This window comes from Peromyscus maniculatus, chromosome 19 (genome assembly GCF_049852395.1).
Source record: "Peromyscus maniculatus bairdii isolate BWxNUB_F1_BW_parent chromosome 19, HU_Pman_BW_mat_3.1, whole genome shotgun sequence".
NCBI classification, from domain to species: Eukaryota; Metazoa; Chordata; class Mammalia; order Rodentia; family Cricetidae; genus Peromyscus; species Peromyscus maniculatus.
This window is the reverse complement of record NC_134870.1, coordinates 15,057,735-15,071,357: the sequence shown is the minus strand read 5'-3', so window position 1 is coordinate 15,071,357 and position 13,623 is coordinate 15,057,735. Positions and strand designations below refer to the sequence as shown.

General features: G+C 47.2%; 1 protein-coding gene across 11 annotated transcripts in view; it reads right to left on the bottom strand.

Annotated features, from left to right (window-relative positions):
- The window catches only part of Fhod3 (formin homology 2 domain containing 3), a 425,281-nt gene that overhangs the window by 362,753 nt on the left and 48,905 nt on the right, over positions 1–13,623 (bottom strand). For all 11 annotated transcript variants that reach the window (XM_076554837.1, XM_076554838.1, XM_076554839.1 and 8 more), the window contains exon 3: positions 273–337. In XM_076554837.1, the coding sequence (XP_076410952.1) occupies positions 273–337 (65 nt within the window). The remainder of the gene's footprint in view (positions 1–272; positions 338–13,623) is intronic.

The following is a 13,623-nucleotide window of genomic DNA, read 5'->3' as shown; positions in this document are numbered from 1 at the left end:
TCCAGGAAGAACCTCGTGACTTTTAGAATGATCTCCATCAGTGACCTCAAGCTGTCTTATCTCTAGTCACACTCAAAAGAGCAAAGGAAGCCCAGAATAAACAGGGCTTCGAAACTGATTGCTACAAGTGGCTTTTTCTCAAAATTCCAGAAAGCCACGAGGGCTAGCCCAGGCAGATAACATGACAATTACAGTTTCTAACTGTGTCATTTCCCATCACACATGATCACTGATAGCAGACAGCAAGCATGCCTGCCTCAGACGCCACTCACCAATGCAGGCATGGACCCTCACAGACAGCTGTGTCCTCAGAATAATGCTGTTCTTCTTGCCCCGCCTAAGAGAGACAGGAGACAAAACACAGGTATCAGCAGAGGCAACGGCACCCAACAACCTGAATGTCAGCACACCCACCTAAAAGAGATGCCTAGCAAGCAGGGACCTAATCTAAACAAGAATATATCCCAAAATAGCATATCACAAGGCTTCAAAGGAACAAAAAAATGGAAAACTTTGGCTTTTCTGGATTAGCATATGTGTTTTATCACCAAGTCCACTTCCCAGAGTCTAGGTGGCCAGCGTGACCATGTGGGGAAGATTTTTAAATCTGAAACCATGGAGTGAAATCTCTGAAATATAACAACACAATCTGCTTGCTCGTTCCCAGGGCTATTTTAAATTGTTTTTTACATATATAGGAAAAGGGAACACATACTCCCATCTGGAAGAGCTGCTCTGTTGGTATCCATTCAAGGTTGCCAGGGCTTCTCCTTTAAATTCTTACTGAAAGATGGAGCCCACCAAGGACACTTGCAGGCTACTTATTATTGGCCCTGGCAATATGCACACTCCCTTCCTCACCTCCAATCTTCCTTGCCTTAGTTTCCAGGAGGAAGAAAGGGCCTGGACATCCTCAGCTCCATTCCTCCTGGGCCTGTCCTAGGTAGGCCCTTGTATGCAGAGATAGAGCTGAGACTTGGCATAAAGTGTACAGTGGGAGATGTCGTGGGTCCTGGCTACATGTGGGTAACAAGGGCCTTGAGACTAGAGGACGCCAGGAAGCCTGCAGTTGAAGGCAAGCTGAGAGAACAGGGAACCATCCAGGAACAGGGAACATGGCAGGCCCTTCTGTGACTGAATCCCTTCCCCATCCTCATTGCTTCTTCCAGGGCCTCGGTTGGGACAGAATCTGGCAGAGCCTTCCAGCATCCTAGTCTTAGGATTGTGTAGGGAGGAGACACAGAACCCAAGTAGTGATGGCATCAGTTATATGTTTTATTTTTGTGTAGGGAGGAGACACAGAACCCAAGTAGTGACGGCATCAGTTATACGTTTTATTTTTGAGCCCAGAAAAGAAGAGCGTGTTTGCCTTTATTATTAGAAAGGGAAGGGGGAAACCAGGTGCACAGTCCTAGGAAACTATGTGGTGGCCTCCAGTCTTCAGTTGCCTGTAGATGTCATAGTGTCATTTTCTTCACAGCAGAGTAGAACTTCTTTATCTAGTTATCTGTTGATGGACACCTAGGCTGGCTCCATGTCTTTCTCATCACGACTCTCCCTTACATACTCAGAATCAAAGGGCCTGTTTAAAGGGTAATTTCATCATCTGCAACTCCTCTGTTTCAGTTCTCATCTGGGTCTTTACCTGTCCATGTACACAAGGCCCTACAACTGATGGGACCTGTGTGCATGAGGGAGGCGCAGGCTAGAAGCATGTTGTAGGGCAGTGACAAAATCCCACACTACATGGAGTTTATGCAAAGGAAGGAAGCAGCCTGGGTCTTGGAAGGAATGAATAAAAGGCCCCAGGGGAAGAGATTTATAACCTCAATATTGAAACCTAATACCCTAAAAAAAAAAAAAAAGCACATTAAAAGGTAAGGCAGGAGCTGCAGTGGTTAAGAGCACTGGCTGCTCTTGCAGAGGACCCAGGTTCAGCTCCCAGCACCCACACTGTGGTTCACAACTGTCTGTAACTCCAGTTCCAGGGACCTGGTGTCACGTTCTGGCCTCTATGAGTACTGCACACACACACAGCGCACAGACACATACGCAGGCAAAACACCCATACACATAAAAACAAGTTAATCTTAAAAGACAAAAGATAAGATGCACAAGTCCAAGAAAAGTATGGCAAACATAACATTCAAGGATAATACCAGGTGGTCAGATACGGTTTCTCCTATGTGGTGGTTTGAATAGGTTTGGCCCCCCATAGGTTCATAGACTTGGATGCTTAGTCGCCAGAAAGTGGCACTATTAGGAGGTGTGGCCTTGTTGGAGGAAGTGTATCACTGGGGGTGGGCTTTGAGGTTCAAATTCAAGTTCTTCCTGCTGCCTGTGGATCCAGATGTAGAACTCCAGTACCATGTCTGCCTGTGTGCCACCATGCTTCCCGCCATGACACTAATGGACTAGACCTCTGAATCTATAAGCCAGCTCCAATTAAATTTTTTCCTTTATAAGAGTTGCTGTGGTCATGGTGTCTCTTTACAGCAATAGAAACCCTGACTAAGACATCCTAAGAACCCAGTTCAAGCAGTCGAATATGGCAACACACATGTGTGATCCTCAAGTTCAGATGCCCACAATCACAGGGGCATCCATTGTGAGCCCCCTTTGGCCCTCATGTCCCTCCCTCCGACATCCACACTCTAACATAGATATGGTGGTGAAAGCTGGCTTTTTATGTATTTCTTTTACAAACATTTATATTGGTGCCGTTATTCATTCTAGAAGTCTTTTTGCTGATTCCTTTGGTTTTTTAAAAAGAAATATTACAGTGTTTACCTGGCATGTGAGAGGCTCTGGGTTCAATCTCCAGTACTTAAAAATAAAAATAAAAAGCCTCCTGCTGGGCATGGTAGGGCACACCTTTAATCCCAACATGTAGGAGGCAGAATTTGACCTGTGAGTTCTAGGCCAGCTAGGGCTACACAAAATAAAAACAGACAAACAAAGAAACAAAAAACCTCCCTAGTTTTCCAATAAATATGCTCTTTCAATTTTGTTTAATTTGTGTGTATGTCAACTACATGAGTTTAAGTGTACCACAAGTGTTTAAAACTTCTTGGAGGCCAGAGGAGGGTGTCAGATTTTCTGGGTCTGGAGTTATAGGTTGGGCTGCCATGTGGGTACTAAGACCCATATCTCTGTCTTCTGTACAAGCAGTAAGTTCTCTTAACTATGGTCTATCTGCCCAGATCTTCTTCTCATTAATTTTATGACTACAGTTTTCAGAAGAAAGTGGATCCTGGTATCTTTTCCCAAGAAATGGGGTAATATGTTCGTTTGGGTTCAGGAGAAAGCAGTTACAGGCCAGCAAGATGGTACAGTGGGTAAAGGCACTTGATGCCAAGTCTGATGGTCTGAGTTTGGTACCCAGGTCCACCCTACATGGTAGAAGAAGGGAACCAAATCCCACAAGTTACTCTCAACCTCCACATCCATATTGTGGCATGTGCACATGCATGCATGCACACAATAGATAAATATAATTTTCAAATGTTAAAAACAGTCCCAGTAGTTCCTGATGTGTATGAGACAAACAAACAGTATGTTGCAGATGAAGCTCTGAGTGCTTGACACATGTTTTATCTTCACAAAATCACCAAGATTGATAGCACTAGCACTGTGCGTTTGACAGGTAAGAGAGACTTGAAGTTAAGATGGATCGCTGAAGTCTCACAGGTAAGAAGTAACTGAGCTTGGACCCAACCTAACCAATGGGACCTGCACCCTGCTCCCTCCCTCCAGCTGCCTCACAGGTTGGTGTCCCCTCTTTCATCCTGTTATTGCACAGAGTTGGTGCTAAACACAGTCTGACTAGGGCATGCACCACTGCCTGCTGCATTAAGGGAACAATGTGGAATTCCCACGGACAGCCACAGGCAGCTGGCCTGGTCTGCAGCCTTTACATTCAAGTCTCCAACGTCAGTCCTTGCCTGAATGGCCAGCCTTTTGACCACCTACCAATCTGAGTCTTGTCACTCCCCACAGCTACACAAGCCAGTGTCTTAAAAAAAAAAATTAAGCCTCAGCCGGGCGGTGGTGGCACATGCCTTTAATCCCAGAACTTGGGAGGCACAGCCATGCAGGTCTCTGTGAGTTCGAGGCCAGCCTAGTCTACAGCGTGAGATTCAGAACAGGTACCAAAACAACACAGAGAAACCCTGTCTTGAAGAAAAAAAAAAAAAAAAACATAAGCCTCTCTGCTGGCGAGAATGCAAGCAAGGGAAGCCTCACTGTGTGCTGGTGGAAATGTGGGTACAGCCACTCAGAAAGCTCAAAAAGCCATTAATAGGAATGCCCATATACCTAGTGGTGGCACTTCTGGGAATGTGCCCCAAAGAATCCAAGTCCGTGTATCACAGAGAGACCTGCACACTGTGTTCATAGCTGTACTGCTCACAACAGCTAAGATCCCAAAGCAGTCTAGCTGTGGGAGGTGGGAGAGACCATGAAGTCAAAGCCTGAGGATGTGGACTGGGAAGGAAGAGGGGATATCGGCTCGTACCAGAGGGGGGTGAATATAATCAAAGTGCATTGAATGCGTGTGTGCGAATATTATAAGGAAGGCCCAACTCTGTACGATCAACACATGCTAATAAAGCTAGCAGATAGCAGCAGATGGCTGGTAGATGAGAAATAGACAGAAGAGAGATGAGACCCAATAGTCACGCTTCTCTGGAGCACCCTATTGCAGACTTCAGCATGGAACTTTACAGGGCTTCCATATTCCAAGACTGAAATTGATGGAAGGTTGTCACGGCCCCCCAGGAGCCCGAGAGGGTTCCTTTGCTTCCCGCCACCTGCATGTTGGAACACTGCCCAGCTGCCACACCTGTGAGCCACTTCTCAGCTGCTGAGTCAGATGGGAATGCATAAGCACCAGAACCTGGGGGCCAAGGCTAAAGGCAGTGTGTGAGGCCTGTGGCTCCAGGGACAATGGACTTCCTTTCTTATCAGTGCAGTTGATGCCAGGGATTCACCAGCTTCCCAATCCCACTGCGCTTCCATCTGCAGGCCACACCCAAGGCCATCCCTTCCAGAGTGACAACAGGAAACCATCCAGAACAGACACAGGAATCAAAAAGACTCGATCAAGGCCCAAGTGTCAGGGATGTGAGGGCCAGAGCCCCAAGCTTCTATGAACTTCCCGGCCTCTCAGGAAGCACAAGTTTCTCTTGTAATGCTTATGGCCTTGGGGAAAGAACTCTCATTTGGGCAATTGAAACTCTTTAAAACCTGTGCTTACATTCCCAGCTCTCAAGAGAACATTTTCACAAGAGAAAACACAGAAAGGCCTTGTCACGATAAGAGCAGGGACTCCCTTTGCCTCCCTGTGAGAGGCCAGAGCAGAGTTTCCCGCCAACAGTTGAAATGCCACCGCGTACCGTCCTCCAGGCACATAAGAACATTTAAACTACTACTTCAGTCAAGGGTAGAGGGGGTATGTAAACATTCTGTGGAAGCAGGAACAGGCCCCTCAGCAGGTCTGCAGGGAGAACAGACCCTAGCAAGCTTCCAGCACTGGAAGACGCACCGGGCACCCTGGCTCAGAGACAGCAGTGGGATTTGAATGAGTCATCAGCTGGTCAAAGGATAAAGCTACCTAAGTGAGAGTGGCTCACTTAGTGAGAAACTCGGAGCTCAAGCCAGAGATCCAGCCATCGCTGCACTCACCTCCAGACATGCACTGGTGTCCCCGAGGAGAGTGTGGAGCTAACAGTAGATGCTAACTCCAGCTGGGTAAGCTGCATGGATGCCTCAGCCTCCCTGAGCCCAGCAACCTCACATGGAAAATGGGATGCTAGTGACGTCAAGTTTTCGGCTGAGGATGTGAAGATTGCTGACTCGGGCCCTGTGCAGAGGTCATGCCTGGCATGTGACAAAGGCTTGCTGATGTGAGGTGGCATCCTTGTCATCAACAGCTCCTGTGTGGGTCTCTCCTCTCCTGCCTTAATGCCCTCCTGTCCCCTCCATGTGTCCCGGTCCATTCCCATCGGCCTTTTCTCATTTCCCCCACATCATGTCTTTCCCTTCCTCCTTTTTTCCATCTCCCACTTTCCTGACTTCTCAAGAATCCACCGTGACAGTGTGTCACTGATCCTCTCTTGGGTTCAATTAAAGCTCAAAGGATTTAACATGGACACTGATGTGTATCCCTCCTGTGTGTGGCGTGAGTGTGCTGGGCTCTGAGGATGGACGGGTCACCCACTTCACAGCATGTCATGAGGTGTCCCCAGATATACAGACTTACGTGTAGGTGGTTGATGGTACATGTCCTGTGACCAAATCACCAAGTCTGTGTGCTTGAGGAAAAGAGACCTACCACCTTCAATACCCTGGACACTGCTCAGAGCAGCCACGAGCAGGCCCTGGATCCTCCTTCACTGTCCTCTCACTGCAAAAGCTGTACCTTCTCCCTGAACCCTGTGGCCGGTGCAGTGTGTCTCTTCTACAGCCATGCATTTGCATATTTTTAAGCATTAATAAAGTATTCTTCAGGAATCATAAAATCTACCTGTTGCAAGTATATAATTTAATGACACGGGGTCTGATTATACAGGGGCCTATTCATCGCCACAGTCCAGCTTTTTAACTGTCACTGTTCCCCACATGCCCCAAGAGAAACCCCATGCCTATCTGTGGCCATTCCTCACTCCCACATCCAATCCCAGGAATTGCAAATGATCCCTCTCTGCGCTGGCTAGCTTTATGTCAACTTGACACAAGCTAGAGTTATCTGAAAGGAGGGACTCTATTGGAAAAAAGGTCTCCATAAGATGCAGCTGTAGAGCATTTTCTCTGTGATTGATGGGGAAGGAGGGCAGCCCATTGTGGGTAGGGTCACCCCTGGGCTGGTGGTCCTGGGTTCTGTAAGAAAGCAAGCTGAGCAATCCAGTAAGCAGCACCCTTCCATGGCCTGTGCATCAGCTCCTGCCTCCAAGTTCCTGCCCTGTTTGAGTTCCTGTCCTGACCTCCTTCAATGATGGACTACAGTGTAGAAGTATAAGCCAAATCGACCCTTTCCTCCATGATGCTTTTGGTCACAGTGTTTCATCACAGCAGTAGAAACTCTAACTAAGAACCTCTCTGCAGAGGCTTGCCTTTCTGACACTTCACGTAGATGGGACTGCAATATGTCACTTAGTCACTGATTTCCTTCACTTAGTCACATGGTCTTCAGGCCCATCTAGAATGGGACATGTATCCCGGTGTGTGTTACTTTCCTCATTGCTGTGAGCCAATGCCTGACAAGACGTAGAACAGGGACCATCCCTGGCAATTTATGGCAGGAAAAGCTTTACTTGGGCTCATGGCTTGATGAGACATAAGCATGATGGTGGGAGCAGCTGGTGACAGCGGCCACAGGAACATGAGGCTGCTTGCTCACAACTTTGCAGACCAGAAAGCAGAGAGATATTGGGCCAGAAGTAAGACTGGGGTATTAGCCCACCCCACAACAACATGTTCCCCAGCTAGGCACCCCCTCCCAATGATTCCATGGCTGCCAAAAACAGAGCCACCAATTGGGGACCGAGTGTTGATACACAGGAGCCTGTGGGGGACATTGCACCCCCACACTATGACATCACACCTCTTTCTCCTTGTGCTGCTGCACAGACCACTTGCTCTGCAAGTTCTTCAGCTAATGGGCATTTGGGATCCTTCTCCTTTGGGGCTGTTATAAATAATAGCTCAGGGAGCATCTGTGTACGGATCATTGCAAAGACAAATGCTTCATCCCTCGGGGATCTATCTAGAAGCAGAATTACTGGGCTGTGTGGTCATTTGTGTTTAACGTTTTAAGAACCCATCAGGCTGTTGCTCAAAGGGGCTGTGCCACTTTACATTCCCACCAGCAGTGCACCGGGTGTCCAGTTTCGCCGCCTCCCCCTCAGCACATGCCACCATCTGTCACTTGAGCAGCGTTTCACATGCTTCTTGGTCATTCATGTGCCTTATCGGCCATTTGGGTATCTTGTTGGGAGAAATGCCTATTCGAAACTTTTCCCCGTTTATGATTACCACTTTGTTATTGAGTTGCAAGAGCTCTTTACATATTCTGGTAAATGATTTACAGGTACATGATTTACAAGTTTTCTCATTCCTCACCACCTATCAAGTATATTTTTTAAAGGAGAAATTGTTTTTAATTTAGATGACTCCGATTTGCTTTGTCACCTGTGTTTTCCATCGTCTCTAACACACCGTTGGTTTACCTCACAGGGGGTCATGGAGACTTGAGCCTGCTTTCTCTTCCATGCTTTGAGCTGTCACATTTCAGACAGTGATCCGTTTCCAGCTGGATTTCTGTTTGTGGCAAAGGCCCCTCGCATTTCACTGCCCTCGCGGTCGGAACTCAGGCCTCCTCAGGGGACAGAAGTTGGTTTGGCCCAGCTCGCATCAAATGCTGCTGCCACCCTGTCAGCCACTCCTCTCTTCTGCTTACTCTGTCCCAGGACACCCTGAACCTCCTCCTGCTGGGCTCTCTCTCCTCCTGTCACCATGCCTGATGTCCTTACCTGTCCCTTTTTTAGACTTTTACCCACTCCCCTTACTGAGGCGGACACTGCTGGTTACAGACCTGATAACCACACTTCCTCTCTGCCTTATACAAAGAACATAAGCTAAGGTGGGGGTGGGCATCCTCACCAGTACAGCTCTCATCTCCCGGTGGGGGTGAGCATCCTCCCCAGCATGGCTCTCTCATCCCCAAGAAAGGAGTGGAAGTTGCTCTTTAAAGGAGAAAAATATGTAGTTGGCTGTGGGAGTCTGTGGGAGTCCAGCTCTGATCTTCTCCCACCTAACGAATGGTTTCTTAGGTGGAGGAGAGAGGAATGAGAAAATATCAGAAAGATAGACCTAGACAATGAGGAGAAAGACAGACACAGGATAGCTTCGTGAGGGCCCTGGGTCAATAGCCAGCCGCCACTAGATTTAGTCAAAAGGGAGACTAATATGCCAAGAGAAGAGGCAAAAGACCTCCCCCTTGCAAGATCAAAGCACATCGTACAGCCAAGTGTAGACCCTTCCAAACGCCCCTGACCAAATCATCCCATTATGCAGCCCTGCTGGGTAGAGCAAGCTCAGATTCTGACCCTGAGTAATTTCAGACCCCACAGTTGGCACCAAGATTTCTCTTCACCTGACACGTCTGAAACAGGAAACACTGGCTATCACCCAATATTCACAGAGATAAAGGGAAGCCAGGTGAACATAAACCCGTGGTGTGTGGTGTGACATGAGCCTGAGTCCTAGCCGGCGTGATCACGTTTCCACAGGAAGGAGCTTGCAAGCACTGTGTCCCTTTCATCCTTTCTGGCATCCTGGATGTGGATGAGATAATGTACTAGGGCAGCCACTCTGATCCAGCAAATGGGGCCCTCATCTGAAGGATGCTGTCACTGTTTGACCATCCCCAAGAGTATCAGACTTGGAGATTTTTTTTTTAAGCAAGAAAAAAAAAGAATAGAAATGTTTCAACTTATAGATTTGGGGATATCCTGGTTTGCAAGAAACAAAACCATCCTCCAACCAGCACGTTCCTTAGTGCCCTGAAGGAATCCTAGGCAGAGCCAGCAGACTATTAACTATGGTGGAGCAGGAAAGGAAAAGCAGCCTGTGTCCCTAGAGACACGATGGACTTACTCTGTGACCCTGCCTACTGGCTACAGTTTTCCTAGAGAGCCTGGAGGTTTACCAAGAAATCGTCTTTGAAAGTTCTAGAAGGGGGAGTACAAGATATGCTACTTGCATCTCTTGGCTTAGGAACAAACAGTTTTCCACTGGAGAAGGTCATCGTCTTCAACTGAAGGTGTAGCTTTGGGAGATTTGGGAGTAGTATATGCAGGACAGTGAAGGATGAAGGGGATACTCACCCAGCCAGCCAAATCAGCCTGGCAATTGACAGGTGCCATGCCACAGCCAGACTGCCTCATTAAAAAGAAAAAAAAAAAAAAGGTACATTGAAAGTAGAGATAGGGGCTAGAGAGATGACTCAGGGACTGGGATCATTGGCTGCTCTTCCAGAAGACCTGGGTTCAATTCCCAGCATGCACATGGCAGCTCACAACTGTCTGTAACTCCAGTTCTAGGGAATCTGGTACCCTCACACCAACATACATGCAGGCAAAACACCAATGCACACATGGTGGTTTGAAAGAAAATGGCCCCCAAAGGCAGTGGCACTATTAGGAGGTGTGGCCTTCCTGGAGTAGGTGTGGCCTTGTTGGAGGAAGTGTGTCACTGTAAGGGTGGGTCTCCCTTGCTCGAGCTACACCCAATGGGACAGATCACTTCCCGTTGCCTGCAAGTAAAGATGTAGGACACTCGGCTACATCTCCAGCATCATGCCTGCCTGTACTCCGTCATGTCTCACCATGATGATAATGGATTGAACCTCTGAAAATGTAAGACACTCCAGTTAAAAGTTTTCCTTTATAAAAGTTGCTGTAGTCCATGGTATCTCTTCACAACAATAGAAACCCTAACTAAGACAGCACATAAAAATAAAATACTAAAAAAAAGAAAGAAGAGATGGTTTCTTATAACTCTCACTACACAGAGAGAGCTCTGTCACCAATACATTACACAGGTATGGTCACATTTGTCACAACAGCTGAGCCAACCATGAAGTCACAATTTGTCTTATGCTGTTGTGTCTATTTCCAATCTCCCAGTTGACCCTAAAATACCCATCCACATGCAAGCCTTCTTGAACTTACAGTGATCCTCCTGCCTCAGCCTCCAAAGAGCTATCACCTGACTACACTGATCCTTCTCCTAACTCACAGCACTAGCTTTCTCAACTGTCACGTGGCTTAAATTGCTCTCCAACAGCTTTTTCAGAGTTTATAAGATAGATTTGTCTCCTCTGTCTTTTTATCCTGATATCTTTTCTATCCTGATAGCTTATTTCTAAATATTCATCATATGGTTTCCCTACACTCTACCTACCTACTAAAGACATCTTGGCCACTACTGGATGCTGGAAATCACGAGTGAAGCTGCTATGAGCATCCTCATGCAGTTTTTGTGTGAACTTGGGCTTTGGCCTCACTTGAGCATCTAGGAGTCCATTGCTAAAGCAAGGCCATAGTTAACCTGTGAGAAGCCATGAGCTTGCCTTCCAAAAAGATGGCACCATTTGGCACTCCCACCAGTCATGCACAAATGTCAGGTGGTTCCCCATCCCCGCCTGCACTGGGTTTGGTCGGCAGATGTGATGTGCTAATAGGTGTCCATAGTATCTCAAGGCAATATGTGGCTCCCTGGCGGTGCCTTTACCTACTTACCCGAGTGCCTCCTTTCCTTTCCCTGCTCTGTGCCAGGGTTGTTTTCTTACTGCTGAGTTTGAAGGTTCTTTTCATATTTTAAACACATGTCCTTTATCTAATTTCTGTTTTAAAAGACTTTTCCCTCCCAATCTATGGCTTTGCTGCTCAGTCTTTAATATCCACTTTTGTGTGATAAATGTAAAACTTTTAAGCCAGTGTTAATCTGGGATGCTACATGCAGCTGCATATAGTTCTGGGCTACAGTCATAACGGTCCAGATGCTGCCACCTGAGCAACTGCTACAGCCAGGCCTGGCCCTCTCCCTCCCCTGCTCCGTGCTGGCCTCAGGTGCAAGGGCTCTTCTCACCTGGCTCCAGGCCCATTGATCTCCGCTTTGCCTGCTCTTGCCACACCTCCAACCACCATGGGCAAGCTCTCCCCCTCTCAAGTCCCCCTTACTCCACAATTTCACTCCTTCTCAGCACAGTCCCCCTCTTTGTACACTGTCCCCCTAATGTCACAGGCCAATTGCATTATTCTGTTCACCTCTATGCAAGCTGGTACCATACATGTGTCATGGTTTCCCACTCTTCCATCCACTGGTCCAAGCCCCAGCGCTCAGCTATCAGGTTTGGGTCACTCCTTTCTCATCTCCATGGTGAGCCACATCTGACTGACATCTACTCCACAGTCTTCCCACTGCCTGCCTTGCCTCCTTCCATCCATCCCTAACGCCAAGCCTTCATAATCATGCTTTTGAGAAGCCTCTTTCCACATAGGTCATTTGTTAGAGTAGCTCAACCAATCACACAGTCTACATCAGTGGTTCTCAACATGTTGGGTCATGACCCCTCACAGGGATATCCTAAGACCATCAGAAATCACATAATACATTATGATTCATTGCTATGGGATAATGCCCTTATACACTGGCTTAATAAAATGCTGATTGGCCAGTAGCCAGGCAGGAAGTATAGGCAGGGCCAGCAGAAGAGAAGAATGCTGGGAAGAGGAAGAGCTGAGTCAGGAGTCACCAGCCAGACACAGAAGAAGCAAGATGATAAGGCAAAAGAAGCAAGATAAGGTACCAAGCCACGTTGCTAAACATAAATAAGAAATATGGGTTAATTTAAGTATAAGAGCTAGTCAGCAATAAGCCTGAGCTAATGGCCAAGCAGTTACAATTAATATAAGCCTCTGTGTGTGTTTACTTGGGGGACACAAGTGGGAAAGATTTGTCCCAAATGCCAGCTGGCCGGGACACAGAAAAACTTCCAGATACAATTCATAATAATAGCAAAATTGCAATTATGAAGTAGCAGCAAAAATAATCTTACGGTTGGGGGTCTGTACAACATGAGGAACTACATTAAAGGGTCGCAGCACTAGAAAGTTGGGAACCACTGCTCTGCATTACAGTTCACTCAACTGAAGCAGCACATTGGACCCCGTTGAAGATACTTTAAAAATCACTCTGCCTGGGCCCAGCCCCAGACTCTTCATTTCCCAGGCCTGAGGTGGGGTCTGCAAAGAGTTCTGTTAAAAGCCCTCCAGGTGGTGGCATTCATTTCCGAGAGATGGAGAGCCTGTACCAGAGGTTCCCTAACCACACATCCAAACGCTGGGACAGCTCATTTAAAACACAGGGTTCCAGACCTCACTGCAGAGCTCTGAAGCTGGCATGGAGAGATCAGCATGTGGGAGAAGCTACCATCCAGGATATTCTGAGGCATCCTGTCTAGAACTAGCCCAGAGGTGGTGAGCAGGGGCTTGGGGCCACCCCACTTAGCCCTACTGAATCATCCCAGATGTCCTTTTATTTTCAAGGCCACTTTCCTTCCCATGCAGCCAGGCAGGTGGCGACGGTCTAAGCAATTCTGTAGTAGTCATAGAATTCTAGCATTATTAAAGATGAACTAAGGTTGCAGTCAAGTCCTACAATGCAGCACAGGCAAGCACTGCCAGAAACATCTTGGACTGATGGCACATTTTGATTTTGAATCCATTTTCACCATATTTAGAAACCTTTTACTGCTACCAAAATTTTCATGACCTCCACATGCCATCTATGGTCATATGGAGTCACTACCCACAAGTTCAGAAGTGCTCTGCACAGCTCTACATGTCCATAGCCTCTGAGCCATCCCATTTCAATGTACCATGTCTCCAAATTCTGGCTATAGTTGCCAACCACTGTGAGTTCTGAGCATGAGTATGAAGAATTGGGACTAGCTTACTGTTTTATATACAACATCATATTGCACCTAGAAACAATAAAAGGTCGTGATTGTACTATCAATCTTTATAGGGAACTAGAGGTTCAGAGAGTGGAAATTAC